Raw genomic sequence first — 14,537 nt, 5'->3', positions numbered from 1 at the left:
ACACACAGGGCCACAAGATGGCAGTAGTACAAAAGGAGCTTCATTTGGGTCGTGCTTTGACAGGTTGTCCTTATGCCAAGTCCCTCAAACAGGAGACCTTCCAGAGACAATGGTGCCTGGCCACCACCCAGAAGGGAAAGCTGACAAGGAAACTCCCAGGCGAAGGGGAATTGGAGAGGAGGCTTGCATGTCTAGGTGATAACCACTTATTAGAAAACTGGAAGAGTCTGGGTCAGAGAGCTTTGAAGGGCATCAATGGCTTGGGGTCTTTTAGTGCCCCAGAGTTTATTTTATCTAGAGCTAGCAGACTTTAAGTCAAATTTTGTCAGATACACAAAGCAGGTAGATTTTAAATAGCTAAAAATATGTTTATTTGAGCTATATTTAAAGCAACTGTATGTATAAAAATCGAAGTTGAGTACCCTTTGGCTTTGGGCTAATGGTCCTAGCCTGCTGTGAAGAAGAAAAACATGGAAGTCCATCTTTCACCCATTTATATAACATCACAAAACAAAAATATTATTGCACACAGAAGCAGAATCTGAGATAGTCAGTGTCCACAGGCCTATGTCTAGAGTTTCACTTAAAAATCAGAGTTCAGGGTAATAACAAATTTCTCTGAGCTAAAGGAACATATTCCAACAAAAAATAAATAAATAAAATAAAATCAGAGTTCAAAGAACATATCAAGATACTCCTTAAAGCTTATTATTCAATAATTACTTAAACTCTTATTCTCTATCAAGCCTTGTTCTACACACCATGCACTCAAGAGGCAACAAGGTACACATTAGAACTGGCTACATAATTTGCAGTGCCCAATGCAAAAAGAAAATGCAGGGCCTTTTGTTCAAATTTCAATAAGAGCCAGGCATGGTGACTCACACCTGTAATCCCAGCATTTGGGGACACCAATGTGCGCAGACTGCTAGAGCCCAGGAGTTCAAGACCAGCCTGTACAGTGTGGTGAAACCCTATCTCTGCAAAAAAAAAAAAAAAACAAAATTAGCCAGGCGTGGTGGAATGCACCTCTGGGCCCAGCTACTCAGAAGGCTGAGGTGGGAGGATCTCCTGAACCCAGGGAGGTCAAGGCTACAGTGAGCCGTGATTGTACCACTGCACATCAGCCTAGGTGACAGAGTAAGACCCTGTCTGAACAAAAACAAAATTTAAATAGGGTGACAAGAGAACATTAAACCAACCACACAGTTCATCTGAATGTAGGATCCCGCTTGAATGGCAGGTATGTTCTCTATCTCCATCATGTACACAACCTAGTGGCAAAAGACTTGGAGTTAAAACAAAGAAGAGAAATGTGGCACTGTGAAAAGTGCCATGCAGGAAACAAAAAGGATTCCACAATAATACATGGTGTCACCTACTTTAGTGAACTTTGAGAAAGGCCTCTGTGAAGAGCCAACATTTAGGCTAAAACCTGCAAACAAGCCAACTACACAATCTGCATATGTGAAGGACCCACAAGTTGAAGAGTTCATGCCTGTGGTTCTCAACCAGGACAAGTTTGCCTCCCATGGAACAGTTGGCAATGTCAGGAAACATTTGTGGTTATCACAACTTGGTGGAGGGTGGTACTGCTATTAGTATCTAGTGGGTGAAGGTGAGAGATGCTTCTAAACATTCTGCAATACACAGGGCAGTACCCCACAACAAAGAACTGTCAATCCCCCAACGTCAATGGCACTCAGGTTGAAAAAACACTAATGTATAGTAATGTAGGTCATGTACAAAGCCATAAGTTGTGTAAGAGTTTGGCACATGTGCCTTTGATGTCCTCAGCCATGTGAATTTATGGTAGAGAATACTGGAAACCTACAGTTCTAAAAACAAGGGTGAATTTAATTTATGTTACAGAGATTTAGTGCAATACTATACAGCCACATAAAAAATGAGGCTGTTTTGGTACCATTACCACACTGTTTTGATTACTGTAGCACTGTAGTATAGTTTGAAGTCAGGTAATGTGATGCCTCCAGCTTTGTTCTTTTTGCTTCGGATTGTTTTAGCTATGCAGGCTCTCTTTTGGTTCCATATGAAGTTTAAGGTGGTTTTCTCCAGCTCTGTGAAGAGGGTCATAGGTAGCTTGATGGAGACAGCATTGAATCTATAAACTACTTTGGGCAGTATGGCCATTTTCACAATATTGATTCTTCCTAACCATGAGCATGGAAGGTTTTTCCATCTGTTTGAATCCTCTCTTATTGCCTTGAGCAGTGGTTTGTAGTTCTCCTTGAAGAGGTCCTTTACATCCTTTGTTAGTTGTATGCCTAGGTTTTTCATTCTCTTTGTAGCAACTGCGAATGGGAGTTTACTCTTAATTTGGCTTTTAGTTTGTCATTGGTGTATAGGAATGCTTGTGATTTCTGCACATTGATTTTGTGGAGAAATAGGAACACTTTTATACTGTTGGTGGGAGTGTAAATTAGTTCAACCATTGTGGAAGACAGTGTGGTGATTCCTCAAGGACCTAGAAATAGAAATTCCATTTGACCTGGCAATCCATTGCTGGGTATATAGCCAAAGGATTATAAATCATTCTATTATAAAGACACATGCGCACGTTGTGTTTATTGCAGCACTGTTTATGATAGCAAAGACCTGGAACCGACCCAAATGCCCAGCGATGATAGACTAGACGAGGAAAATGTGGCACATATGCATCATGAAATACTACGCAGCCATAAAAAATGATGAATTTGTGTCCTTTATAGGGATATGGATGAATCTGGAAACCATCATTCTCAGCAAACTGACACAGGAACAGAGAATCAAACGCTGAATGTTCTCACTCATAGGCAGGTGTTGAACAATGAGAATACATGGACACAGGGAGGGGAGCATCACACACTGGGGTCTGTTGGTGGAAAACTAGGGGAAGGACAGTGGTGGGTAGAGAGGTTGGGGAGGGAAAATATGAGAAGAAATGCCAGATGTGGGTGACGGGGAGATGGAAATAGCAAACCACATTACCATGTATGTACCTGTGCAACGATCCTGCATGATCTGCACACGTACCCCAGAACCTAAAGTACAATAAAATATATACATATAAATCAGGCTTAGGTCTGGGTGCTGTGGCTAACAACTGTAATCCCAACACTTTGGGAGGCCAAGGCGGCAGATCACAAGGTCAGGAATTTAAGACCAACCTGGCCAACATGATGAAACCCCATATCTACTAAAAATACAAAAATTAGCTAGCCATGGTGGCATGTGCCTGTAGTCCCAGCTACTTGGGAGGCTGAGGCAGGAGAATTGGATGAACTGGGACTCAGGAAGCAGAGGTTGCAGTGAGCCGCTATCATGCCATTGCACAGCAACCTGGGCTACAGAGTGAGACTCCATCTCAAAGGGAAAAAAAAATCAGGCTTAGAGAGATATTTAACAGCATAGGAAATGGGAAATAAATATATGTTCATAATTGGAACAGGCATGTTTTAAAAAAAATTATGCTGTGTTCTTAGCAGGGGGCTGATGAGCACACTAAAAAAACAGTGCAAAGGCGTTTTGGTGGGTGTTTCTGGATGGTACAATTATTTTACTTCATGTGTACTTTTCAGTTTTTTTAATTTTCAAGAAAACATATTCTTCCATAAAAACATGGAAGTATATCATCTCCTTTTCTTTCTATAAAAGTGCACTGCACATTCAGCTTACATAGTAGCCATATGTGGACCTGATGCAGCTAATCAAGGGCTGTGCTGTTTGTTGTGATTCATAGAGGGATGAATAATCATCTCAGGACAATTTGGGCAGTCTCATTAGTGAAATTGAAGATTTACTAAAACTGAAAAGTTGAAGAATTGAGAGCATAAGCAGTGCTGCCTTTTCTTCTTGTTGAAGGTCAGGACTTTATAAAAGAAAGGTAGATATGGAAAATGGCTACTCTGTATTAAAAGGAATTGCTATTGTTACTTAAACGAGTAGATCAGTTGCCACATTCACAGACTACCTATTTCAACAGGTGTATATTTGAAGTCTCTCATGACCCCATTTAAACAAAATAGATCTGTTGTTTGTCGGCTGAACAGTTATACCAAGAGACCATTCATCTATAAATCATGTCTGTTTAGGTGAGGCACCTAGCCAGAATGTTATTCTTGGGCTTACCAGGTAATTACAAAAGAAATGTTGTAGATTTAGAAAGTGTTCTTATCAAATGTAAGGACAATGTGAAAAGTGGATTATACACATACATGTACACACCAAAAATACCTATGTTCCAGAAAGCCTTAGCAGACTGGAAACAAGGAAAAATAATAGGGATGGGGGGTGATAAGTGGAAAATATTATTCTTAAGTTCATCAAATTGTACCCCTCCTAAGCCAATTATACAACTACAGGTTGTTGGACACTCAGCAAAATGGAACTTAAATTATGGGATGGAGGGAGAATGGGGACATATATAATATTTATAGTTGATACACAAGATTAATGGTTGACAGCAATATTTATAATTGACCCCATGTGGGAATATGTGTGATCCTTATAATTCAGCACCTGATGAACCGTTGGATTCTATGACCCTAAAGTAGAAAAATAAGCTCATTTCTCCATCAATAAGCCACACTAAATGCCTAGAGAAAAATGAAACACATGATTCTCTTAGACATCAGAGCACAGACTGGACTTCCAAAGGGAAAAGGTGTGACAAAGTGCCCTGGCAATGGAACGGGGTGTTGATCCTCACAACTCAAGATAAATAACATGCACAGAATTAGAAAACAATGATGAGGCAAGACCTCTTGGGACCCGCAGTATAATAGGATGGCGAGAAAGACACTCTGCAACCACAGAAATAATGAAACATTCCCCTCTTTTGACCAACACTAGCTACTACTGCTTCTTTATTAATGATAACTACCCTTCCTTTAATCTTTCTAACACCTTGGTAACATTTACCAAAATAGCCAATTCCTGAATTGCCTCATTTCATTAAACCCTCCTTATAATAGCCCACCACAAGCCCAAATCCTACAAAAAGCCCTCTCAACTGCCGATTACCAAAATCCCCAGCGTTCCTTTGGTGTGCAATCTCCCTTGCTGTAAAATGAATCTAATGTTACAGTCTTGTTTCTGGTGGGTCTTGGCTGCTGGGCTTCAACCCAGGGCAATCCTGATGTTAATCATCTGCCCCAGTGTCAGAAGAAGGGTTCCAATTGTGGCTTTAGAAATTTGATCACCATAAATATGTTGCTCGAATGGCCAAACTGGATAATTCATGAGAAATAAAGTCCCAATTTCAGATGACCATCCGTGAGTGACTACAGCCACAAGCATTCTAATTGTGTGAATCTGTAAACAACCTTAGAGGCACTATTTTACCTCCCTACAGGCAGAAGAATGGTGGTGAGGGGCAGCGGGGGCAGTGCTTATGGGTGCTGCAGCTAGCAGTGGCTCAGCCTTATTTCATAGAGGTTTATTAGTTTACAAAACAACAAAATATTCACCATAACATAACAGATATCACTTCAAATAGAAATGCATTTCCCAAATGTAAAAATAATCATTTATGACTTAAAACCAACTCCTTGTTACAAAAACATCTTGTGATATATAAAGACGTAAAACTAAAATGTCATCCTTAAAAATTAAGTTAAAATCAAGACACTAAACAAAAAAAATTATAATGACAACAAGAACATATTTTGAGCACTTATTATGTGCCTCGGTTTGTGAGATTTTAAACTATTTCATTTTATCCACAGAAACACTTTTTAAGAATATCCCCATTTATGAATGAGAAAACAGGTTTGAGATGATAATTTATCTAGGAAGCAGAACTGCAAGTGGCAGAACCAAGTTTTGAAAGCCAAATGTCTATTCAGTAATTCCAAATTCCAAGGTTACCAAGCAGATCATTTTTCTTAGGTGTGAGAATGAAACCACACCGTCCTTGGAATGATTATAAGATTTGATTATAATGAAAGCAGTTAAAAAAAAAAACTACGGAGCACTGCTTACAGTGTCTTTTAGTATTAAATTTTCATTTAGCTACATCAAGAGTTTATTTTTATTATTCTACTTATAGCCAAAGTCTACCAAGGAAAAGTTACTTTCACAGACTTCTTGATACAGAGAATATACTTGCTATAGAGTTCTATATCAACAAACATCCACATTTCAAAAATAGTTGGCATATGAATTATCTAAATGTTGTCTTTTTTTTAAACTTCCCCTTTCTGAACTATCCTCTAAAAGAGGAAATACTGCATGTGTGAACAATGTGCAATGCATGTGCAAAGAGAATTCTAATAGAAAAGCATTATCCCCATCCCCAATAAATACAATAAAAATGAAAAGACCTTTAAAAGACACTGGCACTAACAGTTCTTTTCTGAATAAAATAAACAAGAGCAAAGGGCACCTTGACTACTACTTAGAAAATAAAATCAGAACACAGGGAAATCTGTAATTCTAATCACATTTACACCTTCTCTCCTTTTTTACATTTCTCATCCAAACATCCTTAGGAGCTCAATAGGCTTAAAAGAATTGGAGCAGGGTAGAGAACAAAGGTGAGGGGATCTGAGAAACAGTTTAAATCACTGCTGTCACAATTTTAATAATTTCAACTTGGTTAACATTTTTCAGAAGAAGTAAGTCACAAAGGTAGGAAGAAACTAAAAACTTATTCTACCTACTTATATTATACAAACTGCATTTTAGCTAGACATCTCAGGGATTAAGCACTGTGAACAAGAAATGGAAGAAAGCAGTAAAAATGTGTACTTCCAAGGAAAACAAATATCAAATTAAATGTGTTTGTTTCAGTCAGTGAAAGGCTATGTGCTAAATGAATACATTTGTTAAAAATATTACTATTTGTATTCTCACGTAGAAATGACTACTTATATATGAACTATGTTCTCTCAAGATTGAGGATAATCCTAGGAAGTATGATAGCCAATTACTAAACTCAATCATGTTAAATGTTATAGATCATATATAAATACAAAAATAAAGAAAAATATTTATTAAGCATGTGATATGTGTGCTTTGTTCAATTTGAGATTGAGGGTTTTTTTTAGAGAAATGAGAGGAATCAATGTTTAAAAAACAGTTTAATATTTTGCTGAAGTATTCATAAAACAATGACGAACAATACAGACACAAAACTTTAGAATTATATGAAATTCCTATATGAATGCTTTTTTATTGTGTGGGTCTATATCAGCACAGTACTTTTGTCTGATTTTTTTCTTAATGAAAATATTAAAGGAACTTAGCATTTCTTTTCACCAGTACCACCGTCTTTAGCGCTCCTGTGATTCCTCCATCACCTTCAGACACAAATTTTAAAAAGGTACTAGCAATGGGGAAACAGTCCAGAGTGACTTAAAAGATTCTCACCATCATGGCACTTTTTTTGTGTGTCATGTGTATCAAACGCAAATAATTACAGCAATTTCCGTCTCAGTAGGGCAGAGTTTTAGTTTTCCCTGACATTCTTCTGGTAAGACACTGTCTCAGTGATTGACACTCTGGAAAGTTCCTCTTCAAAAGAGATGATACCCACAAGGTTCTAGGAATGTAACACCCAATCAATGTGTTGCATTCAGCAGGTATCAGAAATACTGAGATACCAGAGTGGAGTGAAATCAGGGCCTTATTGAACAGGAGGGGCTGGCTGTCCATATTCAGCAAACATAGCAGGCAAAGTTACGGTATTTGTGGGCAAAAATCTAGTAATTCAGGTGAGGATCTCACATCACAACTCTCTCACCACACACACACACACACACACACACACAAAATCACTTTAGTTTTATCAACAGCTGATAAGTGAGATTTATTTCTTAATGAAAAGAATGCACCGAAATAAGAAAAACACAGATTGATAAGAGGACATTTTGTTTGGCGACAGAAGAATCGCCCTAAACTGAGAATGTCAAAAGTAGTATAGAAAAAGCATCTGTACCAAACAGGTATACAAATAAATAACTGTGTTTCAGACTGGTCATGTAAACTCAGATGGAGTCAATGTTCCCAAATGCCTAAATTTTCTTTCTGGAATGACTTAAAATTGAGTTCACAGCCAGCAAAGCAATCAAGAAAAGTAGCTACAGCTCACAACTCCTTAGTGTTACAATCAAGTCTCCCAAGCCTGGAAACTCAAGCAGAGGATGGATTTTAGACTCAAGCGTTCTCCATAAGTTCTTTGTTCAACCAGTAACTTCACAGATTCGTCTGTGTTGGCTTCACAGACAGCGAAAGAGGTGCACGGCACCACTGAGATCTTACTTAGCTTCAGACACCTGCTATTGCGTTTGACAACTACGACCTATTCTTCCAGACAGAATCTACACTGGAACTCCCGCCAGCAGAAGGAAATTGGGGCGGTGGAAATGGGGGGTAGGGTTCCAAAGCGTAGTAGGCAGAAGGCGCTCACAGGAAGCAGGGTCCACACTGGCCACACTATCTTTCCTTTGGGATCCCTGGTACATCTCACCCATGTCAAGTGACTCCCCAGTACGTTCGGTTTGATCGCCTGTTGCCGTAACACTTTTCAGGCTAAAAACTACCTTGTGGTGCTAGGAGACATGCTGGGTGGTTGGGTTTTCCAAGCAGGGCTTGATGCCAGGGCGCAGAGGGGCAGCTTAGGGTCACGTCTCTGGGTGCACAGGGTCCAAGTCCTAATTACAGAGGAGACCGACTGCCCTTGTCTGCGCCCCATTCTCCAGCAAGGAGCCTATCGCAGGTTTGTGATTTTTAATACCAACTTGGAACGATTAATTCAATTCCCTCTCCCTTATGAAAAAGCAGCAAACAGAAACCCCGGTGGGTCACTGGTGAAATTTCTACTCGGAACGGAAACGCAATCAGACTGAGTGTCCCCCCGCCCAGATGTTTGCTTTCCTGGCTCTTTCCAACTCATCCTCTGGGGCGCAGGGAGCCAGACGGTAAGCAGAAGCCCAGAACCCGGCTTCGCTGCAGGCGTGGTTAGGGGTCCCCGGAGCTGCGCTGCGCTGCGCTCAGGCTGTCCGCGCCGAGCACCCCGGAGGCCTCCCCGGGATTCACCCTGCGCGGCTGCAGGGCCCGAAAGGTCATCTTCCCACGAGTGTCACCCGGGGAGCCTGTGGAGCGCAGGCCGAGCTCGGACGCCCCCCGCCCCGCGACCCCCGCATCTCCTTACCTGCCCGGGGCGAATCCGGCAGCCCCCTGACAGCTCCCAGCAGCCGCCACTGAAAAAGTTTCCGAACTTCTTCGCAGGTCTGCACGCCCTCGCTGCGGGCGGACCCAACCAGGGCCAGGAGAAGGAGGCAGCGAAAGCCCACGGGCCAGGTCTGCGCATCCATCCTCGCCGTCCTGGTCCCCCTTACCCCGCAGGAGACGCCACCCGCCCCGCGCGCCTTGGCCGAGCTGCAGGCGTGGAAGACGCGGCGGCCGAGGCTCCCGAGCGGTGCGAGGCGGCTACGGGGTGTAGGGACCGCCCGCGGGCGCCGGCTTCACCTGGGAGCACTTGGCTCTCCTCCGTGGAGGCCCTAAGCTGAGACACCAGAGTTTTCGAGCTGAGCACTGTCCACTCTTCTTCCCCAGTGGAGGCGAGTGGGCGCTGCGCGGGGCGAAGAAAACTAGTGGAGCCGCAGTGAGCCAGCGAGCATTCAGCTCCGGCCGCCGCCGCCGCCCGACTCCGCTCGCAGCCGCTAACCTGGTTGTGCCCGCCCGCCGCGCTCCGCGGAAGCCCCGCCCCACACGCCCCGCCCCGCGGACAGGCCACGCCCCTGCCACGCCCCCGGCGTGTTGTCTGGCTCCGCACCCCCTAAGATGCTGTCACTCCAGGCCCAAGGCTGTAGACTCCGAGCAACATCGATGCAAATAAATAAAACTAAACCCAGACCTGGCTCACCGAGTCCGTTCTGGGGAGGAATCATCTGATAAAATCACAGAATGCATAAAGAGGATCAGAGAAGACAAGAGATGAGAAACGCTAACTGGAACTAAGAAGAAATATCTACACAATCAAGGTCCTCAATACATAGGAATTTGTATTCTAATTGCATTAAATGGAATCTGGACATAATACAAAAGGCAAAACTATTTACAGTTAAAGATCCCAATTGAGTGACTTCATAACATTTAGGTTTTAAAAGAGTACACATGGGAAGTTATTTTTTTAATTGCTTTGTGTTACTGCTTAGGAATCGCTTTCTATAACATTACGATTTTCTGAAAGAAGGTATAAGAATTACAATCAAAGTTTATCACATTCTTATCACAATGAAGTCTAGTTTATTCTCTTATTACCATTTTGCATCATATTGTACTTCCGCACTTTGTATTTATGGGGCCTCTGTGAGCTTTACCACTTCTGTAATTTCTTTAAAACATTTTTCAGAGAGCAACTAAGTTAAGATTGCTCAGAGGAGTTCCTCACAAGGAATATAGAAAAACGAAGACTTTAAGCAATTTTAAGATGGCAAAGGAATTCTGTCAATTTATAGTGTACAAGAGGAATGCACTAAGCGCCATAAACCAAAGGGCAGGTGCATTTTGTAAATGTGATTGACTCAACAGCTAAGCCTGTAAGAGTGTCTCAATCTGTAGCCACTTGAAGAGAGTACTCCTCGTGCAAAACAAACTAGTTAAAAGCATCAGGCAGGTGGCACTCTGAATGCTTTAACCACTTTAAAGGAATTTCATCTCAAATTTGAACCCTTGCCAAGAGATAGTAGTGAAAAACATTATGTCTTAGCGAAGCATTTTAATGAACATTTGATATCAAAGGCAGCACTTTCAGCAGTCTATCACTTGTTTAAAACCATTCCAGGGCAATGGCTAAGGCACTGCTTCAGAGTGAAATCGTGCTACTTGGCATTCAGCATCAGTTTTCTGAAAACGAGATTTTGTTTCAAAGGACAGTGTTCTTCATGAATCTCTTTTGCTCTAACCACTAAGCATGGAAAGATTGCCCGGAAGTCACCTATATCTATGAAAAGAAACCAGAACCACCATAAGAACGTATATCATGCTTATGGGCCAGATCATATTCTAAGTACTTTACGGATATGAATTTACTCATTTAATATTTATAACAACCCTATAAGGTAGTTACCACTATTATCATTGCTTTATAGATGAGAAAACAGGCACAGAGAGGTGAAGTGACTTACTGAGTGCCTAAGGTAGTCACGAAGCCAGCAGTCAAGCTGACACTTCCAAATCCAGACCACATGCTCTCCACAGGCTCTCCCTGACCATTCTATGGGCAGCAACACCAAAGCCTGTTTATTCATTTATCAGATTGTTTACTAGTAAATATGCAAAATTTATCTCTATATAACTGTATTCTACTAGAATTACTTATATATCTATATAAGGCTAAGAAATTTCCAAGTTTTTCTAAAACATCTTTATTCTTACCAAGATCTCTCCTTGATAGATTTGATCATCAGACTCTTAGCGTCAAAAGGATTCTTAAATTACCCAGTCCAATCCATTACCTGGAATCCCTAAAACAATGTGTCTTGCAAGGATCAAAATCACAAACACAGCTGAATATTGATGGTTCAGTTCAAACTAATCGACTAAAACATATTGGTTGAACACATACAATTTTTTAAACCACTGTTCTAGGCATAATAGGAGTTTAGAGAGACATGCAAGCAAGTTTTCTCAGTGATTTTATAAGTTAACAAAACAGGTGGGAGGTCATTTATAGAAATGCCAGAGGAACTAACGAGAATATGTTTAGTCTGTGTAAAATATCCCCATTAACAAAAAATAAATATATTTTCTTTCTACCTCTTATCCATAACTGCTAGCAAAGGGGATGAGCCACCATGTGGTTTGCAATGGCAACTTGTCCTCTCAGTATTCCTAAGCCCACCACACAAGGCAACAGTACGCCTGCTACTGAAGCTACCAAGTGTTCTGCCCAGAACACAATACCACGATGTCTTTTATAAGAGCATTCTAGAACTGTCTCTGCAAATTGTACTATAACTAGCTTTTTGTTCTATTTACTGGTAGACATTACAAATGCAGCAAGGGAAAACTTTCCATAATTTGCTAGTTATAATGCCTTATTTTTCAAAAGGTATTCAAAAAATGTATTGAATGCCTTTTATGTAATAGGCACTGTGCTTTGCTTTCAAAATACCAATACCCTTGGATAGGAGAATCTTTAAATGGCCACTATTTAAAATACATCTTAATCATATTCTAAATGCAAAACTTCCCTGATACTTTCTAAGTAACTGTTCATAGTTTGTCGACTAAGGACCTTGTAAAGAGAAATAAAAAACCTCCAGTGTGGTTTAGGTGATTTAATGATAGCACAGAGTCTTCAACCCTGACTATTTTAGGCTAAGACTGGCCACTGATTAGTTCACCCTCAGAAGTTGATTTGGGTAACTTTTATATCCAGTCAATAACAATAGCTAATATTTATTAAGCACTTACAGATATTATCTCATTTAACATTTCAACCATTTCATGAGACAGTTACTATTATACTACTGAGAAAACTGAAATGCAAAGAGATTAAATAACCTTCCAGAAATATTGATAAGAGCCCAAATGCAAGCCAGGCTTCATACTTCTTGACTTCTGTACTCCCTTAGTCACTACACCCAACTGTCTGACAAGCCAGACACCTGGCCTGTGGCCTCTTGAACTCAACCTATCATATGAATAGAAACTCTGGTACTCACAGCTGTCAGTGTGGATAACCTACTGAATATCTTGTTTGTAGTGGCCCAGAACCCTGCATTGGCTCCAACGATGGCTTGACAGTACCTCACTGATGTGCAGCTGACTAAGGTACTACCTGCTCCTACTGCCTACCTCCGCTAAGCTTTTAACCAGGAGAACTATTTTGCAATATCCCATGAACTGCCTTGACATCTTTGAGCCTCACAGGCCCCTCGCCATGAGTTCTCCTGCTCTGGCCAGATATGCCCCCCCCACTCAGAAGGAAAGGCTTGCTTGCTGGTTACCTCCCTTAACTGAACCAGCTTCATCCTGCCCTGTCTTCAACCTAATGGCTTTCACCTCCCTCCACAGCAATTATTCCAACAAGCCAATCACATTCTCCTGTGGGAACCAAAGGGTCCTCCCCGAAACACACCATCCTCTTGTTACTACAAAGTCTGCCTCCCACAGCTCCTGCAGGTTCACCCCACTACCAAATGCAGCACCTCTTGTATAGCCCTACACCGCATGTGGTAGCCTCCTTCCCTGGGCTATGAGTATGTGTGACTAACAAATGCTGTAAATTTCATCTGTCAAGTCTTATGTGTTTGATCATCTCATATTATTTACAAAGGGGTATCACTCTTTCATCAACTGGGTGAAAAGGAGGTGGTCAGAGAAATAATATTCTTTTTTTTTTGAGACGGAGTTTCGCTCCTTACTATCTCATAGTAAGTGTGCTTCAAGGCAAAGAAAATCTTAACTATTTCACAAAAAACCTTAAATAAGTAAACTGTTCCTGTGTGACAACATAGGGAAACCCTGTCTCTACAAAAATTCCAAAAAATTGGCCTGGCATAGTGGCACATGCCTGTAGCCCCAACTCCTTGGGAGGCTGAAGAAGGAGGATCACTTGAGGTTGAGGCTGCAGTAAGCCATGTTAACACCACTGCATTCTAGCCTGGGTGACAGCATGAAACCCTGTCTCAAAAGAAATGAAAAAAGAATAGACTAGACAGGGAGGAGGGGAGGGGAGGGGAGGGGAGGGGAGGGGAGGGGAGGGGAGGGGAGGGGGGAAAAGAAAAGGAAGTCTCCCTAAAGGAGAGAATACACAGCAAATAAAACAATCCATAAAATACTCAAAACCAGACACCAAACTGAAATTAACATGACAGTCAGTGGGAAACTTTGATCAACAAACACATTTTCAAAAATAACCACACACACACACACACACACACACACACACACACGCACGCATGTGTGTGTCTGTATACCTAATTCTATATTTTCAATTTGAAAATCCTCATCTTGTAATCATCAGTACATGTTCACCAATGATTTTGAAACATTTTAGATGTATTTATGTCATTATCTCATAGTAAGTGTGCTTCAAGGCAAAGAAAATCTTAACTATTTCACAAAAAACCTTTAAGAAAACTGTTCCTGTGTGAAAATTTCAAAAGTATTTTGTACTATCTTTAATTTTACAGGCTTTATATTTGCAATTTCTAATGAAAGACATTTTATTTCTTTCAGAGAACTTACAGAGAAATAAAAATAATAGTTGCTCTCAAAAAGAGAATATAAAGAATTAGAACACTAGGAAAAGAAACCAGCAACACTCAATGAGTTTATAAACCCAAATGTCTTCAAATAATTTTCTTCTAGTCTATAATGTAAGAATGTGAAAACTTTGTTCTTCAATGTTGCAATATACATTGCATGTGTAAATTATATGCATAATTACAACATAATGAAAATGAATATATTATACATTACTCTCACTTTGAAATGTAGATTTTGCACCAACTATTTTTGGTTTCCAAATAGAATGAAATGGACATCCAAAATTTCATTGCATCATTAACTACACCAACATG

At 40.7% G+C, this 14,537-nt stretch overlaps 1 protein-coding gene across 5 annotated transcripts in view; it reads right to left on the bottom strand.

Annotated features, from left to right (window-relative positions):
• Positions 1-9,653, bottom strand: part of GPC5 (glypican 5) — a 1,444,351-nt gene extending 1,434,698 nt beyond the window's left edge. For all 5 annotated transcript variants that reach the window (XM_078365958.1, XM_035275332.3, XM_035275343.3 and 2 more), the window contains exon 1: positions 9,155-9,653. In XM_078365958.1, coding sequence (XP_078222084.1) covers positions 9,155-9,317 — 163 coding nt within the window. In that variant the 5' untranslated portion in view covers positions 9,318-9,653. The remainder of the gene's footprint in view (positions 1-9,154) is intronic.
• Between the last annotated feature and the right edge of the window lie 4,884 nt (positions 9,654-14,537).

Source organism: Callithrix jacchus, chromosome 1 (genome assembly GCF_049354715.1).
Source record: "Callithrix jacchus isolate 240 chromosome 1, calJac240_pri, whole genome shotgun sequence".
Classification (NCBI taxonomy): domain Eukaryota; kingdom Metazoa; phylum Chordata; class Mammalia; order Primates; family Cebidae; genus Callithrix; species Callithrix jacchus.
This window is presented reverse-complemented; position numbering and strand designations above follow the sequence as displayed.